The following is a 23,307-nucleotide window of genomic DNA, read 5'->3' as shown; positions in this document are numbered from 1 at the left end:
CCCGGAACCTCTGACCAAATAATGTTAATTTTCTAAATCAAATAGAAAATAAACAGATTAAGTACATAGCACAATACTAACTTCACCCTTTTGCCAAAAATAAAACATGCTAGGTAAAAATATTTCGTTTTTTTTTTCTCTGAAATTAAACACAAGTTAAAAAGAAAACAAGCACATATAAAACAGCATTCAATATTTAATACATTTTCTCTCTGCACACCAACCATGAGCTTCCATTATATATATGTATTTATTTATTTATTTATTATATATTTTTACATATATTACAGTGTTTATGTGCCATTATAACAATCAACTTTTTAACTTCTTTGTCACTGCCTCCTGATTGTACCCATTTATTTTCTCTTTTTGTGTTCAAGGGACTTTATCTGTTTCTTCATGCTCAAGCTGCCTGATCTCATGTCTGGGATGGCATGGTTTGATTTGATTTACATGGACAAACTGCTCTATTGCCGTTTCACCTTCATTTTTCAAAATTTTATAAACTACAGGAGAGACCTTATCTATAATTCGAAATGGCCCCTGCCAGGCTGCTAGAAATTTAGAATTTTTCTGTTTACTTTTTCCAAAATGAAACTTGTACACCTGATCTCCTACACTGTATTCCTTTACTGATGTCTTTTTGTCGTAATAAGACTTTGCACTGTCAGCAGCTCTTTCCAGATTTCTCTGCACAAAAGCAAATGCATGTTGCAAATGCCTCCTCAGTTCATCAATATATTCATGAACTGTGGATGCACTCACAAGTGTCTGCTCATGTGTTCTGTATAGTAGGTGTTGTGGTAACACCATTTTCCTACCTGTCAAGACCTCATGGGGGCTAACACCTGTTGCTTTGGCAGGAGTTGATCTGATTGCCATCAAAACCAACGGTAAACGTAAATCCCAGCTGGAACCTGCTTCTGCCACAAATTTCTTTAAAATATCCACAACAGACCTATTGCTTCTTTCAACTGTACCTGAAGACGCTGCCTGATATGCGATATGTAGTTTCCTTTTCACACCTAGTATTTGCCATACCTTACTCATTAGAGTACTTGTGAAATGACTTCCTCTGTCTGACTCAATTCTTTGTGGCAACCCAAACCTTGAGAACACATGGTTCACCAGCAATGTGGCTGCTGTTTGCGCACTACAATCTGGTGCAGGAATGCATTCAATCCACTTCGACATCAAACATACCACACTCAAAATATTACGGCTTCCCCTACTCGACCTTTTTAAAGGACCTACATAGTCTATTTGCAAATCTGACCATGGGAGAGTTAGGCCTCTTTTCATCAATGGTGCTCTATGCATTGGTGAAGCAGGTTTAAATTGGGCGCATACTAGACATCCTCTAGTATATAATTCCACATCTTGGGACATATGTGGCCAGTAAGCATAATCTTTTAGTATTTCTAATGTTTTTTGTGAACCTCTATGGCCTGCACTTATGGCATCATGTGCATGGTGTAGCATTAGCCCTCTGAATGAAAGGGGTACTACCCACTGTATTTGTCCTGTTATGTACTCTCTAATCATGAGTCCATCCTGTAATCTAATTCGTGTTTTGTTCTTTAATAGCACCCTCAACTCTTCTTTTCCCATACAATCATTTTCTGTTAAAGAATTTTGTTCGGGATCTATCAAATGATTATAATAGATTCCCAAAATTCGATCATTCTTTTGTGCCTTAATCAAATCTTGGTCTGGCGTGTCATGACTCCACTGCACCACCGGTTGATCTACCTCCTTTGGTGCTTTAGAACGTGTCACTGCATCAATTTGTATTTCACCCATTAAATAATCAATAGGTAGCAATTCTCCCATCACAGCCCCAATCTTAGCCAGGTGGTCTGCCTTATCATTTCCCTCCTTATCCTCTCCTGGTGTTTTTAAATGCCCATGAATTTTTCTCCAGTATATTGTTAAATTATTCTCTGACACCAATTTGTCTATGGCTTGTATCATTTTTCCATGTTTAAGTGGCTTTTTGTTGTATGTAACCATGCCTCTTGCTTTCCAACCAGGCAAATACTCCGCAAAGCTATTCCGTGCATAGTCAGAATCAGTCACCAGGACAATTTCACTGAACTTTTTATCAACTGCAGTAGCAATTGCTTTATAAATGGCTGCCAATTCCGCCACCTGACTGCTCCTATCTCCAATCCTCATCCCTATACTGGGGACACCTTCACATTTCAACCAGACATTTCCTATTCCTGCCACTAATTGTTTATTACTGTCATTTTCAATGTGAAAAGCACAACCATCCACATATACAGTTGGCAAATCCTTGCATGTTTTTTGATCAAAAGCTTTGTGTGGTGATTGTTCAAATTCCTGCAAACTAGTTTCCACTTCCATTTCATTTGGTATTTGTTCAGCTGCACAGTCATGTAAGTCAGCTAACCCTTGAGCAATTGGGTTCTTTTTATTTTGTCCATATCTCACTTCTACGGGAAAACCTTGTAATGCCAGCGTCCATGACGTGATTCTGTATTGCGCTAGATTACCTGATCTAATTCTTTTACTCTCTAAAAATTGCAAAGGTTGATGATTTGTTTCAATAATCACCTTTTCTCCATGAACAATGGGGCAGAAATGTTGTAGCGCCCACACAGTGGTTAATAGGGCCTTTTCACATTCATTAAATTTCATTTCAACTTGGGAAAATGCCTTACTTGCATATGCAATGGTTTTGTGATTCAAATCGTTTTTTGTGATAACACTGCTGACATACAATGTTCAGAAAAACCTATTTCTATAAAGAAATCCCTGTCCTTTATGGGGTATGCTAAACATGGTGCCTTTACAAGACATTCCTTTAATTTAGCCACTGCATCAGACTGCTCTTTTTCCCATTTCCAGGGAGTATTCAGTTTAAGCAGTTTAGTCAATGGTTGAGTGATTTCTGCATAATTTTCAATGAACTTTCTGTTATAGCCTGTCATCCCTAATACACTTTTTACTCCTTTCACATTTTTAGGACCTTTTAATCTTTGTATGGCCTCTATTTTCTTCTTTTGTGGATTTAGCCCATGTTCAGTCACTTCATGCCCTAGAAAGTTCACTTTTTTCTTGCACCATTGTGCTTTTTGCAAAGATACTTTGGCGCCTGATTTCTGCAATTGGCCAAGTACATGTCTTATTTCATCAAAATGGCTTTTCAGGCTTTCATTTTGTATCAGGACATCTTCCACATAAACTATTGTTCCTCTTTCCGCTGCATCCGGCATGGCCTTTCTCAAAAATATGCCAAATTCACTCCCACTATTGATGTACCCGAACGGAGCTCTAAGCCAGGCATATTGAGTCCTGTCAAATGTAAAGGAAAATAAATGTATCTCCTCTGCCAATGGCACGCACCAATATCCAGAGGTGAGATCTAATGTGGTAAATACATTTGAACCATGTACCTGAGCTAGGCCCTGATCAATGAATGGCAGTGGCCATCTAGATACTGGTACTCTTTTATTTAACTCTCCCAAGTCTGCACTCAGCCGCCATTGACCATTTGGCTTTAACACACCTAAAATAGGTGTATTGGATGTGCTATGAATGGGCCTGATGATTCCCCGCGATTCCAAATTTTTAATAATCTCTGCCAATGATTCTAAACATGCCAGCGGTAGTCTATACTGGCGTACAAACACTGGATTTCTGCTACACCCTTCTGGTAGTGTGGCCACATGTAAATCAGTTAAACCACAATCATAAGCATCTTTTGCAAATACATCCTTAAACTCCATAAATATCTCCCTCAGATTGTCCCTATCCTCATTGCTTTCACACGCATTCGCTAAGGAGATCTGCTCTTCTACCATTTTGGAAAATTCTGGAAAATCTTCTGGTAAGGGAATCTCAGCGCTTTCCTCTAACTGTGTGGCTGTGTCTTTTTGTAAAGCTGCCACTTTTAAATATTTTGGCATATCAACTTCCACTTCAATGGGCTGATTTTCTGTTTCATTTTCATTTAAAGTAAATATTATGCAATCCTCTTGATGGCAGCACACTGTCTCATTTGAATCATAAGGATACACAGAATGAATTTTAAATATTCCTTTGGGCTGAGAGTCCAGGTGTTCTGGCAACTCACCCTTGGCATCTACATACTTTTCGGGAATATTTCCAATCACCATGTTATTTAAATCTGCCGTATAATGTGATTTTTGTATGGCCATTCCTAATGGGGAGTTTTCCTCTAAATGAATATCCTGACAACCTTTATTATTTACCATATTTTTACAGATCCTTCACCAATATCTACCAATGGAATGTATTCATAATCCAGGCCTTGCTGTTTTATGGATTCATTCAGGCATACAAATGCATCAGAGCCTTTCATCTGCTGTCCATTTTTGCATTTCAGTGTTATTGCAACCTGTTTTGTAAATGCAGGAATAATAGTATCTTTCCTCATTTGTAATTCGATTGCATAAGGAACCAGTTGTGCACAATGATAAGCCCTTCTTTTGTCTTCAAATTCAGGTGCCGGACCACCTAGGCGTGACCACATTTTTTGATTAAGGAAATCTAACACCATACACATTCTGTGCATGATGTCATATTCCATGTAAAATTCATTTTGTACTCCACTCACTATCCATACATTATGGTAAATTGTTTTCTGCCCAATGCTAATTTTATGCATGCATCTGCCTGCAATTCGGTTTTCAAAGTCTGGACTGTCCAACCCAGAAACATATTGGTTTTTAATCCTAAATCTCGGGATTTCTTACCTCTCCATTATTTTTTGCAACAATTTCTCATTAATGAAACTCCTTTCATGTCCAAGCGCTAAAGTGGCTTTTATTGTTTTAAAATAGTCATTTATACCAACATGAACCCATGGTTGCTCATCTTCCATATGTATTTCTGCCAGAGTGGTAATGTGTTTTTCTGAATCTGTTTTAGGAGCAATATTCTGTTTGCATGTTTTCTCTTTTAAATAAAAACGTAATGTGTGCTCATCTATGGCAGTCTGCCAATTTTTCCTTGGGTCCAAGTATATTTGTACAGGTAGTTTTTCATTGTCGCTCTGCATTTTGTCTTGACACATTAATATAACAGTGACACTAGGTATGCAGCTATTCTGGAGATATACCTCCACAGCATCATTTGTTTTGGCAACGGTGTGACATTCATTTATATTGCTGTTTTGTGATTTTAGTTTCTTAGGCCTCAATGGTTTTTTGGTTAAGGACCACAGCACTCCATTCACCCCATCTATTAGAGGAGACAATCTTTTCAGACAATCTGTCCCCATCAGAAATGGAATTTCACAAATAGATGTGATCAATACCTCTTGTTTCATTCTGTGCTTTCCTATTTTTATGTCAACCTCAGTTACACCTATGATGGGCACCTCCTCCCCATTAAAGTTATGCACTGGGCCTTGATTTTCCTTCACTGTGATCTGACTCTGTGGGGGTCTCCCTTCATTGATACTCTTTACCAGCTCTTTGGACATAATTGTGGCCTGTGCGCCAGTGTCAATCATAGCAAAGGTGTGGCATTTTTCTTCTACAGTGATGGGTGCATAATATCTGTCCTCAACTTCCTCTAATACACATAAGAAATGTGAATTCTTACTGATTTCAGGGCTCACCTTTCTCAGGTCTTTTTCACTTTTGGCTAAACACATTGGTAAATGGAAAGACATTTTTCCCTCCTTTTTACCCATTTCTGCGCGAGAGACTTTATTCATTTCTCCATGATCAGAGGTTTTTTGGAGTGTGGCCACTGTTCGCCCATCCATCTGGGTAACATCAGAGACCACATTACAACCTTCCAACTGAACATGTGTAACAACATCATTCAGCAATTTGTCATTTTTTAATTCTGTGCATTTGTGATCATTTAGTGTGATACCAGCCCTTTCAGCCTCTTCAAAAATATGTGTCTCAAAGAATTCTTCAGGTGATTGACTTGTACCCTCCTTGTGAGTATTTCCTTTTTCTGTCTGTGTTTGGTCATTGTTTTGCTTGCCCAGGGAAGGAGCTATACCATCCCCACTTACTCCCTGTCCACTGGTATTCCCCATGCATGAGTCATTTTTCTTAAATCTGTCCCTTTGTTCTTTTGGAATTCCTAATGTTTCTTTTTCATTTGTACAAATCTTTACTGTTTTATTTAGTTCTAGGTTAAACCGTACCTCTTTTTTAGAAGTATTTGCACTTTCTGTCACAAGTTCATTTACTGGCACTTTCACATTTAATCCATTAGGCATCTCAGAGTCGTTATGCAAAATTATATCAGAGCAATCTGTAATTTTGGCACTGCAGTTATCATGAGTACTTAGTCACTTTTCGGAAGCACCCCCCGTCATTGCTATGGCCATCAGCCCCCTCTTTGGAAGGTTGTTTTTGCGCTGTACAGAGCTTTCCTATTTGCTCAGCTAACATTTTCACTTGGGCCTCAAGGCACTGGAACCTTTCCATCTCTCTAGGATCCTCTTTCTGTGGTCTAGGTTGATATTGGTTGTTTTCCCCCTGATTGGATCTATTCTGATACCTCTCAGGTGATTGATGTCGGTTGGGATGGTTTCTGAACTCTTGATTCATTTGTGGAGGGGAGCGGGTTGCACCCATCCTTTGATTATAGTCCCCTGGTGGGGAATCATTGTACTGACGTGGATTGTAGTTCACGTTTTGCCTCATGTCCTGTCTCTCAGATTGTGGGTACTGGCCCCTAGGTTGATTTCCATTATCAGTAAATCGATCCACATATCGGGGCCTATCCTGATTACCATATATCATGGTGTTGGGATCAAATTTGCTCTGTGTCCCCAATGACTGGTAGGGACCATCATTTCTTTGATCTTGATTTTGTCTCTGGTTATTGTTCATACCTGCCATATCAGGCCGATATCCTACCCGGGGTCTGTCCCCTAAATACCTAGGGCTGATGTAGCTCTCTCTATTACTAGGATCATGTGATTGGAACATTGGTACAGGAAACGGCGATCTTTGTTGATTACCCCTTTGTTCAGGTGTCACATTATTTTTACCTTGGCTTTGAGCAGACTCAAGGGACATTTTGGCTGACCTGATTTCCATTACTGTAGCTGAGGGTTCTTTAGATTTAGGTCTAGTATCATTCATTTTATCACTTTCTCTACCCTGACAATAGAGTACCTCATATAGTTTTGTGCTTTGATGTACAATCCATTCAAGGGACTTGTCACGGTCAAATTCACGGACCAATTGGGATATGATGTCTTTCTGTAGCCCATAGAAGTATGCAGTTTTAAACTCATTGGAATTTAAGTCAAAAGATACATCAAAGCGAGAAAATGCTCTTTTTAAGTCTTGTAAAAATTGGCGAGGGGATGTATTAGGTCCAGCAGTAATTGTGTAAGCGACTTTCTTTGCCTCCTGCAATGACTGAAAAGGAGAAAAATGACGCCTAATTTCTTTTTCAAACTCCAACCAGGTCATATTCTGCTGTTCATTTAATCCCCTTATGATGCTGGCCGTCGGGGCATCTAAAGTTAAATGAAAATATTGTCTGTACTGTTCCTTAGGTATCTGGAGTGCTTTAAAAATGTCAAGCACCGCTTCTAAGTGATCCTCAATGCAGCATTCACCTCCCTTTTTAAATGGTTTGATCAGGGCTTTAATGGATTTCATTATTTTTATGGGGCTACTTGTTGCAATGCATGGAATTGCACTATTTTGTGATTCAATCCTGTTTTCAGGTTTATGAGATTGGTGGCTGCCCCCAATGGGAGTATCAAATCCCCCAAGGGCGCTGCAACCAAGTTCAGTCACCGGCCCAGTCACTGGAGCACTAGCTCTTTGGGCAGAGCTAGAATTCACCTCCACTCCATTGAATGTGGTACCCTGCCGCCTCTCCTGGGACCTGGGAATGCACATTTGCTGTTCTAAGTCCTTACACTTTTTAAGGAGTCTGTTTGCTTCATTTTGCAAATAATTGTTTTCATCACTCATCTTATTAATCACCTCCTGCATGTCGCACATTTGCATTTGGCATTCATTGAACTCTTTATTTCTCTTGTCTCTTTCTTGAATCATTTTAATCATTTCTTGTTCTGCACTCTGGAGATCACATTCTTTTTCACAATGTTCTTTTTGTAAAATCTGCATTTCTGAAACAACCTCATCTTTATCCTCTCTAATGTGGTCCACTAAGGCTTTTAAGTGTACCAATTCTTGCTCACTATCCTCAAATTGTTTCTTGCTTTTGGATAACTGAGCATCAAAGTCTCTGCATTTTAATTGCATGTCTTTTTGGCATACATCCAATTCTGCTCTTAACATTTCCTGATTTTTACTTGCCCCATCTAATTCAGTCTTTAACCCGTTAATTAGCTGAGTGTCATTCTCCTGCATTCGCAGGGACTTATTCAAAATAAACCATATTTTGCCGCATAGCCGTATTATACAGTCTTTCTCTGCACTTTTATCGGCTGCATTCAATAATCTTGTAAGGCAGACCTGAATTATGCTGCCTTCTGCAAAAATATTGTCTAGTTTTTCTTTCTGCACCTCACCCTGAATGCGTTCACGCCATTCTAACGTGCTATTCGACGACCAAGTCCCATGTGCAAACAAATATTGCACTAGGTCTGAGAATGTGGTTTCCCTTTGTGACATTCTGAAATTGTTTTTAGTGGCACACTGCTATTATAAAATGGGTTCCCTTTAATGTGCAAATGGCAGTGTGAGACACGCTCGCCACGCCCAGTAGGTACTCTATGATCACTTTCCCGGCCAACGCACCATAAATATGTAGGGTATTTTGTGGAGATTTGGGGCCTGATGGTATTTTCTTACCGCCGAAAAATAACTTAGCAACAATCACTCCTTGTATTCAGATTGGGCCATGTACAACAATAATACAGTGGACATGCATTATTTCAGCACACAGACATGCGTATTTGGTATGCGTGGTTGGTATGCGTGGTTGGTATTTTGGTGAGCATAATTCCCTTGTTTTATTTGTGGCCCCAATATCCAGAACCCCTTATTTTTGCATAGATTTTTCGTGTAATCACTAGAGAGACCTCAGGCTTGCATTTCAGGAACACCGCATTTTCATTTTTAGTGTGCCACCATGGGCAATTTCTCTCTGTCTTATCTACGGCAGCGAGCTATCATGTGGTATTTTCACTATCTTATATACGGTAGTGAACTATGTCCTGGGCCTCCCTTTTTGCCGACTCATAGACGTCCGACAAACTACAACACACACAGTTAGTTATAATTGCTCATACTGAATTACATTGTGCACCCGGCTGCAGCAAATTTGACGTTTAGCTACCTTGAAAATGACAATTGCACTGTCTAAACATCTCCCCACATCATCAGCACTGTATTGGTAAATATAAAACACACCACCCGTCTGCTTTTAAATATTTTTGTGTATTATAAAAGTTGCATTTAAACACGATCTCACTCTTTACAGAAATAAATAAAATAGCACAGTAACAGCATTGTCTGTGATACACTGAAAAGAGAGTGGCGGAGACAAGAACTCAATTTGCAACATTAAACATGTGATTAAAGCACAGGAATCTCCTTTCCTACACTGACTGAATATTCTCGTACACACTCAGCCCCCACACTTCTGTAATTACCTTATCTGTTCAGGATGAGTTTTCTTCAGCTGTTCTCTTTCTGAATTTGGCTCCCTTGAAGATTAACCCCAGTGAAAACAAGCGTCTTTTGTTCTCAAACCGGGGTTATTGCCTGGAATTCTCAGCTTTTGCAGCAGGAATGCTTCAGCCAGGAAACAGGTCCTTCTCCCAGCTCTGCCAAATCCCGACTGTTCTCCCCCTCTCCTCAAGCTTGCCCAGCAAAACTCTCATCACTGCCTCTAGCATGATACTTGCTATGACGCTGCTCCAATCAGAAATCAATCATGCCATCTCCTCCCTCACTACACAATGGCTCATTTCTACAGTAATTATTTGTAACCAACTGATTTCCTGTTCCTTCGAGCCCTTTTGCTTCCTGTAGTTATGTGGACAGAGCAGCAGAGAAAAAGAAAAAAATGAATGTGCGTTTAAAAGTTCACTTTCAGAGTAGGCCTAATTCTGCAGTGGAGACACATTTTTATTAGTGGGTTATGTTAAATGCAGTTTTATTAGTCAGGTTATTTATTAATAATGTTAGTTATTAATTTTCAAATGTGTCTCTTGCACCATAGGCATTTCAGGTGAAAAAGAGTGTGCATTTTTTGAGTGTGCACGTGTGCTTTTAACTGTAAAAATAGATTTGCATCTTATATGTTAAAATCGTTTTTGACTGAATAGCCTGTCTTTACTTATATGTCCATGTTAATCTGGCAACACATATAGCAATGCACCACACCCATGTGGTGGTGCTGCATCAAAAAAAAAATTGCTACCTGTGCAGTAGTGCTGTACTCTGTGCTGTAACACGCCAAATATCCTTACACACCCCAGTCACCCAAGACCAAGTACTCAAGACCATCGCCTCCCTCAAACCATCAAATTGCAAAGGAGGCAGCTTTCCTGCCAAATTAGTTAAGAACTGTCCTCCAAATCTAGCACCTATAATCACCAAATTCATAAACGCATCCGTCAGTACCAACTCCATCCCATCAGACATAAAAGAAGCCTGGGTCACATCCCTACTGAAAAAACCCACTCTGGATCCTACTAGTCCCACTAATTACAGACCCATTACCACAGTCCCCTTCCTCCTTAAAATAATCGACAGAATTGCATACACTCAAGTACAAACACACCTCTAAAACAGTCACCTATTAGGCGATAGACAATTTGGCTTTCGACCCAAACAAAGTTCAGAGACAGCACTACTTGACCTAATAAATCAGATGGACGGTATCAGAGACTCAGGGAACCTATGCATCCTACTATTAGTCGACTTGTCTGCTGCGTTCAATCTAGTGGACCATGAAAAATGATGCCTAATTTTATCAAAAAACTTTAAATTCTCAAATGACGCAACCACATGGATCAAATCATTCTCATGAGAACGTACGTCCAGAGTAGCCAGTGGTGAGGAGGCGGCGGATCCCATAATAGTCCCTATAGGCATACCGCAATGATCGTCCCTTTCCCCCACTCTCTACAATGCTTATACAAAACTTTTCGCAGCACTAGATGCCATGGGACTAATCTATACTAATTTAGTGGATGATACACAGATACTCACCCCAACCACTGGCAATCTAGAACAGGATTCTATTCTCATAAACAAAACCTACTCTCTCATCCAGACCTGGATGGCAACAAACAGTCTTTGCCTTAAATGCGAAAAGACTGAGATCCTCATTGTAGGTTCCCCAGCCGATTGAACAAGTTACATCATGACTATACTTCTATGGTCATAGATGGTACTCCTATTCCCATCTCCAAGAAAAGTCAAAATGCTAGTGGTATACCTAGACTCAAGCCTCACCATGAGCAAACAGATCAACTCACTCGCCTCATCCACAGCCTACACGGACTAACTCATTGCCTTTAGTCGACAATTTCTCATTCCACAGAATTGTATCACATTAGCAAGAGCCCTTATTCTATCTAAGTTAGACTATTGCAATATGCTCTTGCTAGGCACCACTAAGAAAAATCTAGCCAAATTGCAATTATGGCTAAATAAAGCATTAAGAGCAGCCCTTGGAATCAAAAAGAGGGATCACATATCACAGACCAGGAGAGAGTTACACTGGTTACCTATAAAAGCTAGAATACTTCACAAAACACTTACCACCACGCATAAATGCATCACCCGAAACGCCCATACCTATCTGAATCAATGTCTAACTCGAAAAATGATAAGCAGGTCTCTCAGATCTAACTATAGCACGTCACCCCCCATTTCAAGAACTCAAGAACAGGAGGGTCCAGCTTCCCTGTAGCAGCTTCCAGAATATGGAACTCACTCACCTCAAACATGAGCAACGAGCCTTTCCACACTCATTTTAAGAAACTTCTAAAAACCTGGCTATACAACAAATTCTAACCTGACTGTCTCATAAACCCTGTTGATAACCATATGTTTTGCTGATTAACTGTAAGGGGAAACAGTTGCCAACCAATTTTTCTCTGTAACTGTAACATGCCATTGTGCTTATCAGCTGACATCTTTTGCCCTGTAACCATGAAGCATTACTGTAATCCTGTAACTTATGCCGTGATACCCCTGGGTTTGGGCGTATAATCAAATGTAAAATAAAATAAAAAAATAAAATATAACATTTGTCAAATCTCTAGTTTTTGACAATTTATTGAAGATCTCATTAGTGCTAAGAAGTAGCATTTAAACTGGGTGCACATTGGTTTTTAAGTAGCCCCATCAACAGTTCTGTATTCAAGAACGTGTCCCTAATTTAAATGTGGAACGTATGGAGTTTTTGCATGATATCTGCACGGGCCCTATTCTAACGTCCTTAGTCTGTACATCGATTATACACTTTTTGGAAATCATAAGTACAGAAAATGCACTAAATCAATCATGTTGTGCATTACAGTGTTGCTGAAGTCACCAATTTATGCACATGGTTCAAATGTTGAAATCAAAGTAAATAGATCAGTTATAAATGAGGTGCTTCATCGCAAAGATGATGTTAGTCTGCTCAACGGTTTACCCTGAATCCTGGTATTAAAATGAGGCCATCCAGTGGGGACAAAGGTAATTATGAATTCATGTTTACAGAAACAACTGAAATACTGACGGCGGTATACATTTCCCCAAATCTCACAATCACAGTTTTCTTGCATAAAACAAAAAAATATATGTCTATAATAATTTCTACATGTACACACACTTCACATAGTGCATTGAGCTGTCGTACATTAAGATGGGGCTATATCCACAGGTGCCCATCAATCCAAATGATTCTGTATATGTGTAGCAAAGACTTGTCAGTACGCATGACATGTGGATTACAGGCAGGCTTGCAGTACAAAATTACTTGTCTCAAATCGTGCAATCATTCATGTGTCAAATGGAACAAATGACTCTGAAGAGCATCAGTCTTTCACATTGCCACATTTGTTTAGGTTTTAGTTTATTTATGGATTTGATTTCCTAAAGTGTAAATGATCTTCAAACCCTAGTAAACAACTAGTCTGGAAAAAAAAAGATCTAAAGAGGACTAGAGAGAGAAAACGTTTTCTGATAACAATATGGTCAAGTTGGACAAGAGGATAGGCTAGGAGTGGCTTTCAATGTTACATTCTTCAAAGGGAGTAGGATTGTAAGAATACCTTGGCTTGGACGATTTGTAAATAATTATTTGACCAATGGGGGATTTGTTTGGAAGCTCTATGCAATTTCTCCTCATATAACTTGACTCTTCAATTAGTACATGACAATGTTAGCTGGTTTAGCATTGTGAAGTGTCTGCAGGATGACATATTAACAATTAAATTAATAGTCAACTTTTCTATAATGGGCAGGCATACTCATTAGCTGACTCCCTGGTCCACAGTGGCAAATTATGGACAGACGTGATCACGAAGGAAAGATATTCGTGGTGGTATCACAGAAACTTTGCACCAGTGCAAGTGCAATTGGCACTAGAGGAAAAGCTGCTGCAGTACAAAGGGCATTTTCTTTCAATGCATGTTTGCAGCAAGACAAGTAACAAACATTGTCCGGGTGCACATCTTATTGGCGCCACAACATTTTTGACCAAGTGCTAATTACACTTCGCCCACTGCAACGTTTCTGTAATACCCATGATGGTTAATCGTTAAACCGTTGCATTTGCATCTGATTTTCAATTGCAATTTTAATATGATTGTATGCACAGAGCATTACACTTACTTTGCAATGTACTTGCTTTTTTTCCAGATATTCCTTTAACTTCTTCGCATGCCTCGTTTGGACTTCAGACCGTTGACACCAAAGGCGCTTCCCCTTCACCCCGACAAAAGTACCTGACAGTCACTCAATATCTGCCTGCCGCACATTTAGGCAGGTACAACGGAGCCTTCGATTCTTCCAGTTGTCTGGATGGGCACAATCATTCGGTGAGTACAACTACTCCCTGCAGTACTGTTTACTTCCAGCTTACATTCTAAAGAAACCCAGCAATATTATTGCATATTGGGCACTTAACAGCTAGAAGATGGAAAGGTCCAGAGTTTGCGTAGATGCAATGGGGAGTGCATGTCTTCATAGGCTTACTGTGGCCAATTGTGTGAACATTTTTAAAGGGGAAATCTCATGCATATTCATGTTTTACTACTCTGCAATAATTATCAGTTTCACCGCCGAGAATAGCAACAGGTCTGTTTGAATACATTAATTACTCCCAAAAACGACTTATTCAATTGGCTTCTTATGAATGTATGTTAGTTAATCTTTCACTCTCATTTTTGTTAATTGAATAATTAGGGCTGCAGACATCCTGGCATTCAGTACCCATAATAGATTTTACAGCTTCTTAAGTCGGAAGTGACGTCAAGCCTTTTGTGGATACAGGATCAGAATCTTTATGGACCACATCTTTTTTTTTATTGAAAACGAAGGAGGGAGTCAGAAAGATTAAATGTAAAATGTATTCCTACAAAATCAAACTGAAGAGGTAATTGCTGAGCGCAGTTGAGATATTTGCCGGTGCTTGGTGCTTGTTCTTGAAGGCACAGTTGGTGATTAGTTCGGTGTTTTATAAAAATGAAATATGCTTGGAAGTGCACAATCAAATCACCTTCCAACTTCATCTCCAACCAGTGCCTCGCCGCCATTGCCACTTGACAGCTGTTAAAACAGTTTGTGCCAGTAATTTGGCTACCTGATGCTGCAGGGCAGGGAGTGGCTCCTTACCCAACCCTGTTGCTATAAGCTGTCATTAATTGGCAATTATAAGCAAGCTTAACTTATAGATCAAGGTTGTGTCAAGTATTTTACATTATTTACCCTCCTACCTATGTGTACCATAAAAGGTTAGGCGATGGCACATGCCATGAGGATTACAGGCAGGCTTACAGCAGAAGATTAATTATCTCAAATCGTGCAATCATTCATGTATCAACTGGAATGATAAAAAAGGCGGAGACCCGACTCAATACTGTCCATTATGGCTCTGGTTACTTCTGCTTTAGGGATATTTACCTGCATATACAGATTCTTTACGTGCATGGAACAACCATGTATTGAGAGGATCCTGTTTATATACGGTTCCTCACAGTAAACTGTTTTACAACTGTATCAGGCTCAACCTCACTAATGGTGTTGACCTCACTCAACAATGCCTAACACATATCAATATAAAACAGAGAAACCTAAAAAGCAACCAGGAACAACTCACAATAAATATGCCCAACATACACATTAACATTTGTACAGGGCAAGGTTTAATACTTAGAAAATAGTGTTGTACAAATTACATTCTCATAAATGTTTGCACGTGACTGCGATGAAGCAGTATAGCAAATTACCTCAGCATAAGGGTAGTATAATAGGGAGGTTAAATATATATATATATGTTATGCAAGTTCAAAATGCAGTACTTTCTTCACCCACTGAAAAATAAGGTATGAAACAGAATTGAGGAAGGAATAATTCAAACGGAAGCAGTACAGTAGGTGAAACATACACTATGAAAAGAGCGCATCCCTGGAGGGTGTCACTTTTCATTGACAATGGAGTTTGTCAAAATTGTTCTTCAAGTGTCATTGTTGTATCTGGTTATGTGATAGAGGTATTGAAGGACATGTCCGAACAAGGGACTGGAGAAACACAATCTTTATGATGCACACAACCATTGGCAAAGCCAATAAATTATTTTTTTACATGTGAATATATACAGTGTCACACATGAGGATTTGATGTGCAATGTTGTACGTGTGTATGTGAGTTGTGGCGAGATGCTTTGCACACTTGGTGACAGTCTCAGGTGAGAAGGCAAGGACTGATGGCCATGCATTATGAGATCTTTTTATGGCTGGGATCTGCAACCTTTGGCTCTCCAGATGTCTTGCACGTAAACTCCCATCAGCCCCAGCTGTTACAGTCAATGGTTAGGCATCAAGGGAGTTGCAGTGCAAAACATATAGAGATCCCTGCTTTTTATGATAGTAAGCAGAAATAATTCCAAGTAGTGGTACAATGAGAAAAGTTGCAACAACTTTTCAGTGGAACTGACCAATTCAAATAGAAACGTGCTGGCATACCATTTACTTAATGCAATAGTGCCATCGCATCTCATCCCGGCTGGTATAGTACTACTGGGACATGTCTGAATTTCCCAGCAAAGCTACCTTATAGAAATAAAACACACTTTTTAGAATGGAAAGGGAAGTAGTATATTTAATTGAACAATACAAGCATGTTTCAGCCAGACTAATGTGCTTTATTGGTAATGCTTTACAAGGTTGAATATCTTACACTGTCCTATGGGGCAGTAAGACCCTGAAGTAGAACCAGGAGAGTCTGCATCCGAAACATGGACTATCTTCCCATCATTAAGAAGCCCGAGTCAGTGGTGGAAGGCAACATGCATTTGCAGTATACAGGGCTAGAAAAGCATGAATGTATGTAAGATCCTCAGTAGTACAAGCACTGGAGAGGATTTCCATGCAGAACAATAAAGAACGTTCATTCAATGATATCTGGCCTCTATTTTATGCATACTGGGCATCTAGGTTAATTCAACAAGTAACAGAAATGCTAGTGTCCAGTCCCGGACAATGTCACACTCATCAGGGATGGTGCATATTTCATGGGACAGTAGTAGCACTTATTAGTGGTACTGGAAGACCTAAAATGGGCACGTGCCCTATTTTCCATCACAATAATGATATATTTATTAACACAATACTGTTAATTGTTGGCAATCTCAGCACTGAGACTTGCATTGCTAAGAGCGAGGAGGTAGAGTTCCCCTACTTCCCTACTGAGCAGGTATGATGCCAAGTTCCATGGTATACACACATAACATTTTATAACTTCTTTTTAGCCAAACCTGACTTACACTGTCAGTGCCAAAAAAGCTTTTGAAAAATATTTGTTTAGTTGGAACATGATCTTGCAGAGTCTTTTAAAATATTCCTGCTAAAACATTTACTTAAATACCTTAAAGAAAGGGATGCAAGAGAAATGAAATAACATCCCCTCTCTTCGTGGAGAAGCATAACATCTGCATTAAATGACATATATGTGTCACATAGTGCAGATACCAGCCAAGAGAAACGGCCTGGTCAGCATCAGTTCCCATTCCAAATGCAAATGAGCATACTGTGGCGAAGCAGAAGAAGTTGGACTAGTTGTTTCAAGGGTCTATATTAAAAGTAACAAGAAAATGCCCATCTGGCCCTACCGCTATGAGGGACATTCCCTACCTCCCAAACCTCAAACTAATGGTACTCAAAAGAAAACAGTCTTTTGTCTGAATCCTAACCAACTAATTGGCCCGACCACTTTAAGAAAACCAAATAAAAACGAGCAGGCAGAGACAACAGCATCCGCCTTGGAATTCTGCCTGGCCCAACACTTGGATTCCTTATTCTCAGGAAGCCGGGTTAAAAAAGAGTAACTAAGTGCGGCAAAGTTAATCAAAATTCTGGCAAAGGTTGACCATTTTCTTCTTTTCCTCAAGATGCAGGCTTTAAAAAGTTCAACAAAGTTCTTACAATGCAAGTCCTTGAGGCTTTATGGACGCCATGTCAAACACAAGGGGTGTGTCTTTCTTCTTTGACTGTGTTTTTCAGGTGGAAATCCAGCATTACCTGAACCCAAAGAGATTGAGGAAATGTCACTGTTGGGAGAGTTCAAAATGGAAGTAACACCAGTATTTCTGATTCCGATGTAGGCACACAATATATTCAGAATCAGACGTTTCTTATCAGTCCTTGTTCACAAGAGGGTAGTCACTTCCAGTGCGGTCCAACATGCCCAGACCCCTAGGGAGGGTCTTGCATAGCGGGCTGACCTCCCTATCCCCAAATGGGGTGACTCCCTTTTAGGGAGAAGGGACAAATGGCCCAGATTTTTCACATTACCTAGAAATCTGGAAGTTGTAAGCATGGAGAATGTGTGTGTATGTGTGTCTGTCTGTGTATGTCTGCATGTGTTGTGATATGTTCTGCGAAGGTGTTCTATCATTCTGTTAATATATGCATTTTGTTCCTGTTAAGATGGATTTTCTTAATCAGCAATGTGGACAGATTCAGAGAGGCCACCCTATTCGGATGAACAGGAACAAACACTATTGTCTAGCCAAACTCTAACTTGCTGGTGTGGATGAGCAGCTAGGCATAGAGTTAAGAGGTGTGAGAGTGGTGAAAGTTTCAGTTAAGCACGCACAGAGCACTCTTAATAATGTAGGTTAGGCAGTATCTGTACAAATGCAGCTGTTTATTTGGGACTAGGCCTTAGATAAACTCTTAGCAGTTCAACATCACTTCTAAGTAACACACTAAAACATTCACTACTACTATCTACACATTCACCTTGGAGCACTAACACATCACTTTTATACACCGTTAGAATGAGATTACAAGATACTGCGAATGTGGTACAGCAAGTGAATTAAGAAAGAGAACCAGGTGGTAATCAACAATTTGAGAACTAACCATTGAAAAAAGCTGCTGAAAAACACCATATAAAACCTTATAAATAGGGTTATAAACTGACATTAAAAAGTAATTTCCTAGCTGTAAAAGAGGGGGCTGTGACGAATTGCGGAATTCGTTCCTTCTCCACAATGGAGAGCCCCCCTCTAAATCTAGCAAGGTGAGCTCGCTCCTTAACACCCTCCCTAGGGTTTGAGGCAAGTGGGACCTCACCAGGAGAGACTCCCCTTTGGGGACAAGGACTCCCGTTCCTGGGAGGAACTCCCAGGAGAGTCTTCTAACAATACCTCTCTAACCCTATCTCATTGAGATTTATATGAAGAAAATAACAGCATATGTTGTTGTCAACAGGAAACTGTAACTATGCCTTTAAATGAAACGCCCCCCGTTATTGAGGCAAGGAGGTTGACAGAGGGAGAAGAGAAGCCCCTGGAGACAGAGAAAAAGGAACACAACACTACACCAGGGAAGTCCCACAGCTATGTAATATATGAAAGGGGAGGAGACTGTAGATGAGTTAGAGAAGCCTGCGAGTCATGAATTGGCTCGCAGGTTGACACAACGGAGAGGCTGAACGCACATCGTCCAGTTTTTCGAGAAAGCAGGAAACTTTCATAGACGTGCTGCGTCTTGTAACACAGAGAGGGAAAGAAGCGAAGCAGACCCTGTGGCGCCCCAGCACCCCAAGAGGGAAAGAGAGAGTGGTGGCATGACCACAAAAAATCTGTGGCCGAACCAGTATCCCTAGAAACAATGCTGATACCACGCTGCACCTACCAAATCAAAACTAGGGGATACCGAAGTACTGAGGAGTTTATCGTATATGACTGCACGAATGGAGAGAGATTGAATGAACACAAGATGCCAATCTGACGAATCAAATAAACAATCTCGAATGAATAGGAAACCTGGTGATGTTATCTCTAACATAAACAGGTAAAAGGGTAAACAAGAGACCCGGAGGGGGGACAGGAAATCATTATTTGCATGCTCATACTCATCCCAGTCAAGATAAGGGGGCTGCTTTATTAAATTCCAGGGACACCAACGAGAATCCTTATGAGAACAATCATACTCATCCTAGTTAAGGAGAACACCTTATAAGAACAATACATAGAAGAGAGGATGAGCGTCACTGTTGGAATGATAATATTGATAGGAGTCAAGACAAAGGAAGTCTAGTTAAAGAAGGGAATCCAGATATAAAAGAAATGTCTGAAGACAAGTTCGGAACAGAAAATAGGTTCAATGACAAGACAATGGCAAACGTGTGTTCCTCCCATTCTTTCCCCAACTATTGATAATATTAACTCATTACTAAATATGTGTTTTGGCCTGCAACGTGACTCATTGGGTAACTCCCAGAAAATAGTGTGTTCGTTGGAAGGTTGTGAAAACCTAACTGGTAATAATCTGTCTGTTTCTCCTGATCTTGTAAGGCTGCTCTCATCTCCCTATTCTTCAGAATCATTTGACAATGAGTCTGAAAGTGAAAATGTCAAGCAAAGCTTTTCTGGTCCTAAAGGTTTCATAATCAATAAGGTATGCCTTCCTATGCCTACTTTAAATGAAATTCTATCGAGTGTTGAGACTTTTATGGTCTTCTGCTCTACTTTTGCAACAGAACAGCGGAACATTAAATATGTATTGGCAAAGGTAGTTGATGTAATTTTTCATCACTCTGCTTCTTTTCCTGAAATTCGCAAGTCGGTTACCGGCATTAAAGAGAACTATTCTTCATCCTGAACCTGAGGGTACCAAGAACTTTAATCCAATTTCAGCAGGTGGCCACAATACTCAAAATGATACGCAGGAAGAAGAGACTACGGTTCCCCAAACATATAATGTGCACAATTGGGACTATGAGGAAATCACATTTCCGCTGCTTGTCAAGGATGTGATTACCATCAAAGAAGGTTTACCAATAGAACAGCCATTATCTATGCGAGAAACTAGATTAAATTCATAGAAAAGAAAGAAAGAAAGTAGCTAAAAAGCCTACGGTTCTGCCTATTCACGCAAAGGTTGATTTGACCTGTACTTGCAAGAATGTAACCCTGCCACAGAATACAGACAGCAATGACGCATACCATGCAAGATGAAACAATTAGGCAGCTACAACTTCATGGCCTAATGGACCGCGGGTCACAAGTGCCCTCTAATGCACCGATGGAAGCAGGGATTCAGTAGGAGCCAAGTTCCTCAATGACTTCTGAATATAGATTGATAAATGAACTGGCAAAATTACATCCACAACAATATTTTGATATGCTGACCGTCTGAGAGCAGAGACTTGATCACAAAGGGAGTGATTATGCTACTTGGTGAACTTCAGCACCCTCATGAGCTGACTTTGTAGTAAATGAGGGGAGCCAATGAAACCAACCCATTAAAAGAAACACCTAATACATCACAATATTAGATCGCTAGGAAAATGGGCTAAACTTGAAGAATTACAACCCACTAATCTTAGCCCTTTTGTGAATCATAGAATTAACTTGGACATTTTCTCCCAGATAGATGAAGTCTGTATGCTAAGCACAGAAGATATAACTCAATTTGTGCTGCTAAGGTTTGATCGTCTGACTAATTGGCCTATTTTTTAATCTGTCTCTCCATTGATGGTTGCATTACTAAAATCATGTGCTTTAGAATTAGTCTCCTTGGTTTTTTGATAATTATTTGTAGGAAGAATTCTTCAAACCTGCCGAGAACAGGACACATTTTACCAAGGTCAGCCACTGATTCATCAGTAATTAAATCGAGCAATCATTGTACAGAACTTGCATCTCTATTGGCCTCTACTATTTGTATAAGGTAAACTAACTGAGGAGAAAGGTCAAGCAGACCAGTGGATTTGCAAAGCCATTGTTATGAACAATGTTTGAAACAAAAACCAAAAGCATACTCTGAATTGGTTGTCCTGGAGTACTAGAGGTTATGGATCCTTTCTGGACCAGCCTCTAGGTCTTTCTATGATTATGTCCTCTGATGCCTTCATATTGCAGGAAACATGGATAACAGAAAATGTTAATATTGATGGTTATAATATTCTGTGTAATCCTGCAATGCGCTTTCACACAGGGCGTGCTAGTGGAGGCTTGGCCATTGGAGTCAAATCTAGATATTCACCAGTGCCCTTTATAGTAGATATTCAATCTCCATATGTATAGCACAGATCAATGAAAGAATACTGATCATTAATATTTATGATCCCCGAGTGGCTCTGCTGTGAAGCAAATTCAATGCGCAATTGAAAAATACTCCTAATTTGGTATGATAGATATCCATCGAGCAAGGTTTTGATTGCAGGTGAATTTAATGTAGACGACTTGCACTTGTTTCAGTTTCAAAACATGTTGAGTGAAATGTATTCTTCATCGAAAGCAGTTGTACTTTGTACTAACGAACATGGTTGGAATAGGTTTCTTGAAATCCATGACCTTAATTACCTTGCTGATAAAAAATCTGTTAATCCTGAATTGAACTATACCTGGACTAATGGGCGATCTAAATCCTACAATGACTATGTCGTCACAGACTCACAAATGTCCAGGTGTTGTGATTTGGGTAACATTTAGTATAATAGATCAAGTAACCATGCAGCCCTTACTTCTTGGACTTCTAGTATAGGGCAATCTTGCTCCAGGCCCTGTATGGCTGCTGTTGTCAATGAAAATCAGCAAAATAATTGAATTATATGGTCGGGATAAACGACAAGAGATATCAGCAACATTATTTCTGCAAACCAAGTTTTGCTGGAACAATGGCTAGCTTCCCATAATTGGGACATTGAACATATGATCACAAATTTAGCTGGTCGTAGATGTATTAAGAAATCCTATACTATGGGAAATCTGGCAAAGACCCTCTTGCCAATTTTTGATCCACAGATTTTGCAAAGAAAAGTGGCTTATCGCAAATCTAGGGCTATTGTCAGAAGACGTCCACTTTTATCTCCAAAAAAACCCCACAGTTAACAGTCTACGCGATATAAGAACTGGTAGTCCGATCATAGGTATTCCTTATGCAACTCAAATTGGAAATTGCTGTTTGGAATGCTGAAGAATAATGATAAGAAATATTGGTCACGATACAGGGAGTGCCAGGCTGGCTTTGTACCACTGGAACTGAATGCAGTACCTGACTCCCGATGCAAAGCATACATTAAACAACGTTTCTTTGACTGAAACATTGAAATGTCTTTTGATGAAAGATATCTTTCCCAGGTCAACTACTTCGGTGAAGGATTTGGACTAGATGATATTGTATTCATTATTAATAAGCTAAAGTCCTCTTAGGCCCCCGGACCGAATGGTACAGCAAACATTATAATGAAAGCCAACCCTGAATTCTGAGGAAAAATCTTGCTTGGATTATTTATACATATAGAGATGAGTGGCATAGTGCCTCGCAGCTGGTGAACGTCTCTATTAATCCCAGAATATAAAAAGGGCGACATACAAGATCCAACTACTTATGGTTTATTAGCGATGCTCGATAAGAGTAAAAAAATATTCACAAATTCTCTACTAGGTAAACTCAAAAAATGGGTGCAAGAAAGACAATTACTGAATAATGTAAGGTTTGCAGGTTCTTCCACTGAGGCTAGTCAAATAGTTAGATAATCTTGAAGGAAAGATTCTTCAATCACTGATGAATCTGCCTAGTTCTGTCCCAGCAGAGGCTCTGAGGATGGAATTTGGTCTTCTTTCATTAATTACAACACGACAGGTTCAGCGTTCTAGCTCATTTCTCAAATT

The 23,307-nt window shown here is 39.7% G+C and overlaps 1 protein-coding gene across 2 annotated transcripts in view; it reads left to right on the top strand.

The window, feature by feature from the left end:
* The window catches only part of ANO2 (anoctamin 2), a 2,341,832-nt gene that overhangs the window by 150,609 nt on the left and 2,167,916 nt on the right, over positions 1–23,307 (top strand). For both annotated transcript variants that reach the window (XR_011281759.1, XM_069628333.1), the window contains exon 2: positions 13,821–13,999. Coding sequence is in view for 1 of the 2 variants with exons in the window: in XM_069628333.1 (XP_069484434.1) it covers positions 13,821–13,999 (179 nt within the window). In the remaining variant the exon portion in view is untranslated. The remainder of the gene's footprint in view (positions 1–13,820; positions 14,000–23,307) is intronic.

The sequence above is a fragment of the Ambystoma mexicanum genome, chromosome 12 (genome assembly GCF_040938575.1).
Source record: "Ambystoma mexicanum isolate Mex_15411 chromosome 12, UKY_AmexF1_1, whole genome shotgun sequence".
Classification (NCBI taxonomy): Eukaryota; Metazoa; Chordata; class Amphibia; order Caudata; family Ambystomatidae; genus Ambystoma; species Ambystoma mexicanum.
Note: the sequence above shows the minus strand (reverse complement) of the source record. Positions and strands in the feature narration are given on the sequence as shown.